This window comes from Camelina sativa, chromosome 3, assembly GCF_000633955.1.
Source record: "Camelina sativa cultivar DH55 chromosome 3, Cs, whole genome shotgun sequence".
Lineage (NCBI taxonomy): Eukaryota > Viridiplantae > Streptophyta > Magnoliopsida > Brassicales > Brassicaceae > Camelina > Camelina sativa.
Genome location: NC_025687.1, coordinates 20,180,695 through 20,190,779, shown reverse-complemented (window position 1 = coordinate 20,190,779; position 10,085 = coordinate 20,180,695). Strand labels below are relative to the sequence as shown.

Here is a 10,085-nt window from a genome sequence, read left to right as displayed (position 1 = left end):
ATGAGGTTGGAATGGTCTTCGACTTGTCTAGTAGAAGAAGAAGAAGTAGGATATCATATTAGAGATGATAAAAGGACACCTTCCAATAGCATTGATGGTCTTGTCTGCTTCTATTCATCCACAAGAGAGATTACAGTGATAAACCCAACTACGAGATGGTCTCACAAGCTTCCTCTTGCCAACATTCAATTAGACAACAATGACTTCTTCGAGTTCCCTTTACCAGGATTCGGAAAAGACTACATTACAGGAACATACAAAATAGTGTGGTTGCATAACGTTAACAAGCACAACAACACCTTATTATGCGAGATTTTCGATTTCAGAGTCAAGCAATGGAGGCAGGTGACTCCACCTCCTCCTGATCATTGCTTAAACCACACCAACTTACCAACTTTTGCAAACGGATGGCTTTATTGGTTCCACCTAGACACGACGAAACTGATTGCTTTTGATCTTCACATGGAGATGTTTCAAGTCATTCCAAATCCTATTATTGAGACATCATCATCATCCGTTGTTGATATACATTTCGGAAGCATAGACGATGATCGTCGTCTTGTGTGGGCTTCAGAGACGAATGGAGATGGCATGCAACACGTTTGGAGGCTCACTAACCACAACACTGGAGGGGCATTATTAAGAATGGACAAGATGTTTCCATTGACTTGAACAAGATTACCACCACTTTCTCTGATCCTCGTTATTATACTTCGCTCTTCTTCCCTGGTGCAATTTCCAAGAATGGTAACAAGGTGATGCTCTTATAAGGAAACCATAATCCCCTCCTATTTCAACCCCTAAACGCTACACATCACATCTTTTATTGTTCTCCTCTTCGTCCGAGATACAGCCTCCTTATTCCTTTTTTTCCAAGTTTAGTATCTCCCTTTATAAATATATGACATCTTTGTTTAACGTTGTCTTTTTTTTTTTCAGTGCAATTAAGTTTCAGACTTAATTTGGATTATTTTTGATCATCTGTTAGTTCCCCATGATGGTTCTTCCAAGAATATAATAAGAAGGTGTTTCATGTTTGGATCTCATCCTACTATTGTCTAGTCTATAACTCTATACTAAATAAAATTTGAAGCAATAAGTTCTTAAAGCTGTCCACCTAGGAATTAAAACAACCAATAGGAATTCCACATCTCACTAATTAACATTTTTTAAAGTTTTCAGAATTGCCTATATTAAGATTTTTTAAATGACCAATCGGGATCAGCCCTCTCAATATTTAACATTTTTGAATTTATGTAAAATTTCTATATTATAATACTTATAAATAAGTGTATGTACAACGTCCCACACGGGCTAGAAAAGTTTAGACGATGGATGAAACTATTATAAATAGGACTAATAAATGAAACTTGATTTATCAGCGTTCAAATTTAAAAGTTTTATTTGGTTTATTATAGCAAATTAAAACTTCTAAAAAGATTCAAAATATTATAATATTTTAAAAAGTTTAAAGTATTAACAATATTGAAACTTTAGATCTAGTTGTTTTAAAAATTTCAATATTATAAATACTAGGTTTTGAACCCATGCTACGCGTGAGTATATTTGATATATTTTGATGAAAACTATATATGATTGATGACGGTAGTAAAATATTCTCTTATAAAATATTTAAATTAGTATTAAGGAAAAAGTTAAATTTCAGATACACAATTTTTTGAAATATAAAAATCAGTTGTGTTATAGAATCAAATCTGATAAAAAAAATCATGAATTTAACTCGACATCCATGCGAGGCGAATTAAACTGATGACCTCACATATCCTAAACCATTTCTTTGACCACTAGAAAAAACAAAACAATTTTATCATCATGAATTTAACTCGTTTTCATATTTAATTGATCGCTACCACCTATGTTTTCGTGTTTTTATTCATTGTTTTCTTATTCTTCATATTCTTTCTTGTCATTTCTATTGCAAAATTTTGTGGTAATCGTCATCATTACTTTTACCGTCTGATTTTTCGCTATACTCTTTTTCTTCTTCATCCTAGTCAACTTCTTCACATTCTTCCATTAAAAAACCTTTTTTTAGACTACCACACAAATTGTTAATCCATCAAACTCCAAGAACAAAATCATTTATTTTATCATAAAAATAAAAAATAAGATAAAAAATAAAAAATCAATGAAAGAATTAAATTTTAAATATTATAATATATTTTTTTGAAACTTTTTAAAGTTTTAATTTGATTAAATAAAAAACTGGATCAAACCGAATGTACTTTTAAACTTGGACGCCTGATAAATCAAGTTTTCCTGCTCATTCATGAAGCATATTAATCTTATTTATACTGGTTCTGAATCATTCTCTAAAAATTTTATAGCCGATGTGGGATATTGTACATAGTTCTTTTATTTCCATAAATTTAAAATTTTCCTTTTTCTACAAAATTCTGAAAATTGAAAAAATGTTAATGAATGATATGTCAAATCCTGATAGGTTGTTTTTCTTCTTCATCCTCGTTAACTTCTTCACATTCTTCCACTAAAACCTTTTTTTAGACTACCACACAACTTGTTAATCCATCAAACTCCAAGAATAAAATCATTTATTTTCTCATAAAAATAAAAAATAAGATAAAAAATAAAAAAATAATGAAAGAATATCAACTCATCTATAAAATCATACACAAAAATATGTTTTACAGAGCTAAGAACTTTTAAAAGGTCCAATATTTATAATATTAAAACGTTTTAAATTTTAAATATTATAATATATTTTTTTTGAAACTTTTTAAAGTTTTAATTTGATTAAATAAAAAACTTGATCAAACCGAATATACTTTTAAACTTGGACGCCTGATAAATCAAACGTTCCTGCTCATTCGTGAAGCATATTAATCTTATTTATACTGGTTCTGAATCATTCTCTAAAATTTTTATAGCTAATGTGGGATATTGTATATTGTTCTTTTATTTCCATAAATTTAAAATTTTCCTTTTTTAAAAAAATTCTGGAAATTGAAAAAATATTAATGAATGACATTTCAAATCCTGATAGATTTTTTAAAATAATTCTTAATATAGAAAATTCTGAAAATTTTTAAAAAGTTAATTTGTGAAGTGTCTAATCCCTATTGGTGGTTTAAAATCCTAGGTGGACGCCTTTAGGAGCTTATAGCTTCTACTTTTTATTAGTATAAATTAAAACTTAATAGAATGTTTAATAATACTATAAATACTTCCATAGAATGTTTGAGGCAATGCACAAATTTAACGAGAAAAGAGGCAATGATTTTGGTCGTGGAATTTGATTGGTTAACAAGTTGTGTAGTAGTTTAAAAAAGAGATTTTAAATGATTATTCAGTGGAAGAATGTGAGAAAGCTGATGAAGAAAATAAAAAAAAATAGTAGAATGTTTAAGTATAAATTCATGATTTTTTATCAGATTTGAATTTTTTAAAAAATATAACGTTTATATATTTTATATTTTTTAAAATCATGTGTTTGAAATAAAAAATTTGTCTTAATAGTAATTTAAAGATTTTTATAAGATAATATTTTATAACTATTATTAATCATATATAATATTCACTAAAATATATTAAATGATAAGAAACTGTAATGGTTGATTAGAGTGTCAATTGGGGTGGTAGCAGGTGTAAGATATGGAGAAGTACTAAGGATGCTAAGTGTACTGCTTCCCGGCAAAAGGTAAGAGAGATTTACAGAACTAGCCAACTAGGGATTTATTTTGAGGATGGTTGGGATTCCAAACTAGAAATATCTTGCGTACGAAGGCATTGACCTTTCATGCGACTGGTAAGAACTGGGATTTGATTGGTGCCAATTTAAAAATTTGAAATATGTGAATATGATAGTTGAGAGTACACACCCTCCTATTCTCTACCAGTACCAAAGGAAGAAGAAGAGCCCAAGCCCAAGTGGTTAAGAGGAAGCAAAGTGGATCCAGTAGCTCCAAGGAGTAGTAATGGGCCTTGGAGAGAGAGAGTTATCTAAGTAAGGAATAAAGGTCACTGTCTCACTGCAATGGTCTGCAACGGCTCGTTTTTGTGGGGACAGTAGATTCCAAGTAGTACTTATGTAGTAGGTTGGGGTGTGAGTTGTTTTTATCTATCTTTTGGGTGAAACATTGTAATGGGGAGGGAAGAGACTCCATAAACATTTCTCTTGGGATTGTTACCGTTGTCTTATATCAAAGAGTACTTCTTTTATTCTCTTTTGTTCTGTTCTAAAGGTTCTCATATTCAAAACGTATCAAATTGTTATCAGAGAAAGGTCTTTCTGGGAAACCATTCACAATGCCACCAGCGAAGAAAGTAGAGGAACTTGAAAAAATTGTGGAGACTATCCAAAAGGAGATTCCGCAAATATCCGTGTTGGAGAACGACGTGCAAGAAATGAAGAAACAGCTGAGCAAACTTGACGTCCTGGAGAAATAGATGTCGAAGCTAGATGTACTGGACCGTCTAGAGAACTTTGGGTACAGAGACGAGGGTAGAAGAGGAAACCCATATATCTAGGGTAGAAATGAGCCCAAAAGAAGTGGTGTAGAAACGGTTTCCGCAGAGCACGACACCGATGAAGAGTTAGACTCGGTCGAGAAGCGAATATCCAGAAAGGAGAGAGCCACTGACTCGCCTACTCGAGTTGCCTCTGTTCGATGGAGAAGACGCCGAAGGGTGGTTGACGAGAGTGGAACAATACTTCGAGCTCAGCGAGTTTTCGGAGGAGGAGAAGCTTCGAGCAGTGAGAATGTGTTTCACCAATGACGCCTTGTCTTGGTATCATTGGGAAAGGGACCGACATCCCTTTCTCACTTGGGAACAGATGAAAAGTCGTGTATTGGAGAACTTTGCGGTGTCTCACGATCTGACCGCCGGCGAACGCCTGCTATTGCTCCGTCAAGACGAGTCCGCCGGGAAGTACTGCAAGGACTTCATCTTTCTGGCAGCTAATGCCCCCAAAGTGTCCGAAAAGGTGTTGGAAATGGCCTTTATGATCGGCCTGAAACCGAAGGTGCGAGCAGGGGTCAAAATGTTTGAGCCCCGGAACTTGAAGAAAATGATGAGTGTGGCAAAAATGGTGGAAGAGTGGAACGACCACGGGGACATGCCGTCGTCGTCAAGTGGTGACAATACGAACAGAGCAGCCAATCGCAGTGGAGGTGAGAGACTGCCTACGCGTGTATTCTCGCATGTGAGAGGAGGGGTAAATGTGACAAACACTAAACCCCCGATTCCACCAGAGAACAAAACGACACAGTTCCATACTATTGGGGAGAAAACCAACCCTAATCAAGGGAAACCGGCGGAGACGCGCCGTGCACCATACCGTCGGTTGTCCGACACGGAGGCCAACGACCATCGCGCCAAAGGGTTATGTTTCCGGTGCGATGGAAAGTACCACGCCGGACACCGATGTCATTTGAAAGGACTTTAAGTGTTGGTCGCTACGGTGGACGACGAGGAAGGTGAAGTAGACAAGGATGAGAACGAGTTGGGAGAGGAGTTGGTCGAAGTTCCTGAATTCACAGCCCTGTCTATCTACTTGGCGGTGGGGATATCGTCTCCACGTACTATGAAACTGAGGGGAATAGTACAGGAGGAAGACATCGTGGTAATGGTGGACAGTGGAGCGACTCATAACTTCATCTCCAGCTCCATGGAAAACAGGATTGGCATTGCTACGAAAGGTACCTTAGGATACGAGGTACGAATGGGTACATGATTGCTGGTACGGGGTTCAGGAGTTTGTCATAACGTGAAGCTGCAGCTCCATGGTTACGCTGTGGTCACCAGTTTCCTACCGTTGGAACTTGGTGAAGCCAATGTCATCTTAGGAATGCAATGGCTAGAGACTTTGGGGCATACTAAGGTGAACTGGAAGGAGCAGAGGTTGGGATTCTGGGCAGGAACAGAATGGGTGACTCTGAGAGGAGACCATAGCCTGCAGAATTCAGAGGTATCCCTGAAGAGTTTGTGGAAAGCGCTCCAACAGGATGGAGAAGGGATCCTTGTCGACTGCCACAACCTACAAGCAGTGAAAGGGGAGACCAAAGAAGACACATTGGCACTATATCAACCATTATTCGAGGAGTTTTCCATGGTGTTTGCAGAACCAACGGGACTGCCTCCCTCTCGAGGCAAAGAGCATCCCATCAACTTGAAACCAAGTGCGGAACCAGTGAGTGTCAGACCATTTTGCTACCCACACGCCCAAAAAGAAGAAATCGAGAAACAAATTGCAGTGATGTTGGCAGCAAGGATCATACGAGAGAGTGGGAGTCCTTTCTCGAGTCCAGTGTTGTTGGTGAAGAAGAAGGACGGAAGTTGGAGGTTTTGCGTCGACTACCGTACCTTGAACAAAGTCACTGTGCCGGATAGCTATCCCATACCAATGATTGATCAGCTTCTAGATGAACTCCATGGGGCTCAAATATTCTCGAAGCTGGATTTACGATCGGGGTACCATCAGATTCTGGTCAAGGCAGAGGATGTACAGAAGACGACTTTCAGGTCTCGTGATGGGCATTACGAGTTCCTCGTCATGCCATTTGGTCTGACCAATGCACCAGCTACGTTACAATCGCTCATGAATGAAGTATTTCGGCCCTTTCTGCGCAAGTTTGTGCTAGTGTTCTTTGATGACATCCTAGTTTACAGTCGCACCATTCAGGAACATCAGGGACACCTTCGTGCGGTTCTAGCAACTCTCAAGCGACACAAGCTGTATGCTAATCAAAAGAAGTGTCAATTTGGGAGTCAGCAGATTGAATATTTGGGGCATGTGATCACACCAAACGGGGTTGTGGCTGACCCAAGACAGGCTGTTGCGACAGGGTAGATTGGTGATACCAAAGGATTCAGCCATCACTGGATTAATCATGAGAGAGTTTCACGATGGTAAGTTGGGAGGACACGGTGGAGTGCTCAAAACCCAAAAGAGGATCAGAGAGTTGTTCTATTGGACGAGGATGATGACGGACATCAGGAAACATGTGTCCGCATGTCAAGTTTGTCAACGTTACAAGTACCCCACGTTGGCTCCTAGCAGACTACTACAACCGTTGCCTATTCCTGAGAGAGTGTGGGAAGACATCTCAATGGATTTTGTTGAGGGATTACCAAAATCGGGAGGAAATAATGCAGTCTTGGTGGTGTTAGATAGACTGACCAAATATGATCACTTCCTCCTCATTAAACACCCTTTCACCGCTACTGATGTGGCCAATGTGTTCGTTCAGGGAGTGTTGCGGTTACATGGTTTTCCCAGGTCCATTGTCTCAGATAGAGACAAGTTCTTTACCAGCCTCTTTTGGAAAGAATTGTTCTGTCTCGCTGGCACCAACCTCTGCTTTAGTACGGCTTATCATCCTCAATCTGATGGACAGACTGAAGTCACCAATCGGAGCCTTGAAACATACCTGAGATGTCTTGCAGGGGAGCAACCACGGACATGGGCAAAGTTTCTACCATGGGCTGAGTTATGCTACAACACTTCTTTGCACTCAGCTCTAAAGATGTCACCATTCCAAGCAACCTATGGCAGAGAGCCACCCACTTTACTCAGGTATGAAAATGGGTCAACCTCCAATGTAGACCTGGAAAAAAAATTGCAGGAATGAGATGCGGCCTTGGGACTGATCAAAGAGCACCTGCATAAAGCTCAACAAAGGATGAAGAGGAATGCAGATGAGCATCGCAGGGAAGTCGAACTGGCTGTCGGTGATCAAGTGTACTTGAAGATGAGGCCATTCCGTCGTAAGTCGGTGGCCAGGAGATCGAATGAGAAGCTGTCAGCTCGTTTTTATGGACCGTATCGAGTGGAGGCAAGAGTGGGAGCTGTGGCGTATCGGCTCAAGCTACCACCTGCGGCCAAGATTCATCCCACCTTCCACATATCACAACTTAAAAAGGCGATAGGCGAGCAACTAGTTACGACATCAATACCAGAGCAGCTCACGGACGAAGGGGTACTGGAGGCAGAACCAGAAGCAGTATTGGACCACCGCAAAACCCCAGTTTCAGGTCAAGCTGAGATATTGATTAAGTGGAAAGGGTTACCAGACTATGAACGTTCGTGGGAATGGGTCAGCACCATCAAAGGGCAGTTTCCAGGATTCAACCTTGAGGACAAGGTTAATTTCAAAGAAGGGGGTAATGATACATTTGAGAGTACACACCCTCCTATTCTCTACTAGTACCAAAGGAAGAAGAAGAAGAGCCCAAGGCCAAGTGGCTAAGAGGAAGCAAAGTGGATCCAGTAGCTCCAAAGAGTAGTAATGGGCCTTGGAGAGAGAGAGAGTTATCTAAGTAAGGAATAAATGTCACTGTCTCACTGTAATAGTCTGCAACGGCTCGTTTGTGTGGGGACAGTGTCTCACTGTAATAGTCTGCAACGGCTCGTTTGTGTGGGGACAGTAGATTCCAAGTAGTATTTATGTAGTAGGTTGGGGTGTGAGTTGTTTTTATCTATCTTTGGGTGAAACATTGTATCTATCTTTGGGTGAAACATTGTAAGGGGGAAGGAAGAGACTCCATAAATATTTCTCTTGGGATTGTTACCGTTGTCTTATATCAAAGAATCAAAGAGTACTTCTTTTATTCTCTTTTGTTCTGTTCTTTTCTACATTTTGTTTAAGTTCAGAACACACCTCAAAGGTTCTTATATTCAAAACGTATCAGAATACTCAGCAGTTTAACCAAGTTACTAATAGAGAGGGCGTACCCAAGTAGAAATCAGTCTATTTTAGGATGTTTTTTTTCTCCCATTGACGGTAATAGTTAAAGATTTTGGTATATATCCAATTAACAGAGAAATGAAAAGAAAGTATACGTATCCTTCTTACAAAGTGTGAAGATGAATCAAGAAAGAAAGCACAATGAGATGTATAAAGGTTTCAGATGAAGCAAAAATGTAAGAAAAACTTCTTACCACTTGTCAGCGGTTAATGTCGGATTTCGCCATCCTCCCCAACCTCTCCATCCTCTAGCTCGTCATAACCACTTCGACGACCACCCTCCCTTTGTTCTTTCTTCTGTCTTTTATGCCGGTTTTCAATATCAGATTCAGGGGAGTTTGCGTGCTAGCAAGAAACCATAACCCTCTTAGTTTTGAATCTTAATTCCACTAAAAAAATTTCAAGCTTAGCTAACTCAGAATTGAAGTCTAGGGAGTACCTTTCTTGATTTTTTTCTATCATTACCATGTTTACGGGAGGATTTCTTTGACTCTTCTCTGTCATCTCTATCAGAACTGACATCTTCATCAGAATTGTGATGCCGTCTCCTATGTTTTCGGTCTCGATCTTTTCCCTTTCTTTTCTCCTCTTTGTGACCTTCGCTCGCTTCTACAGCAGTCTCACCATCTGACTCTTCCCTTTTACTCCTCTCTTTTCCCCTCTCTTTTTCACGTTCCCTTTCCTTTTCCCTTCTCTCCTTATCCTTGTCTTTCCGCTTCTCCTTCTCATCCCTTTCCTTCTCTTTTCTAACCTGAAAAGAAAAGAGACAATAAAGTCTTAGAGACCCGTTTTTACATTAAAGAGAAAAAAAATTCCTGGCACGACAAATCAATACCTTTTCCTCATCACGCTTACGCTCCTTTTCCTTTGCCTTTTCTTGTAAACTCGTTATGTATTCCTCAAATAACCCTCTGCTAACACTTTCATCTCCAATCGATCTGCAGATATTCGAAATGAGACATTAAGAAGGTAGAACTACAACCTTTTGTTTTAATTACGGTGAAGCATCCAATACAAAGCTATAAACTATTTACCTGTACTCTTGACTTTCTTCAATCAGTGGTCTGGTATCTTCCCAGTTTGAAGCTGCGGTTATTTCCTAAACCAATAACACTATGTTTAACGTCCCAGAGAATCCAGTCAGAAAAGAAAGTCACCACGGGTAAGATATACCTTGAGAGTGCGCAACAGATTGGTAAATTCTTCAGCCATACGGTGAAGCTTTCTGGCCTCTTTTTCTTCTTTTTCCTTCATTCTCTCAACCAAATCATCATATATAAGCTGATAAACAGGAGAAAAAATATTAGAGCATATATCAACTGAACTTTGAAAGAATATCATCATCTCTGCTGTACT

At 38.9% G+C, this 10,085-nt stretch overlaps 3 protein-coding genes across 5 annotated transcripts in view; 2 read left to right on the top strand and 1 right to left on the bottom strand.

The window, feature by feature from the left end:
- Nucleotides 1–678, top strand: LOC104779140 (F-box protein At5g10340-like). Its single transcript, XM_010503527.2, has one exon. The coding sequence runs from the start codon at nt 1–3 to the stop codon at nt 670–672; it is 672 nt and encodes a 223-aa protein (XP_010501829.1). The 3' UTR covers nt 673–678.
- LOC104779138 lies at nt 4,429–6,832 on the top strand. The gene is made up of 4 exons (XM_010503526.1): nt 4,429–4,483; nt 4,605–5,369; nt 5,430–5,681; nt 5,736–6,832. Exons 1-4 carry the CDS (start codon nt 4,429–4,431, stop codon nt 6,830–6,832), a joined length of 2,169 nt encoding a protein of 722 aa, XP_010501828.1.
- LOC104777593 (pre-mRNA-processing protein 40A) overlaps nt 8,767–10,085 on the bottom strand; it is a 13,861-nt gene continuing 12,542 nt past the window's right edge. For all 3 annotated transcript variants that reach the window (XM_010501866.1, XM_019243847.1, XM_010501867.1), the window contains one exon: nt 8,767–9,074. In XM_010501866.1, the coding sequence (XP_010500168.1) occupies nt 8,937–9,074 (138 nt within the window). In that variant the 3' untranslated portion in view covers nt 8,767–8,936. The remainder of the gene's footprint in view (nt 9,075–10,085) is intronic.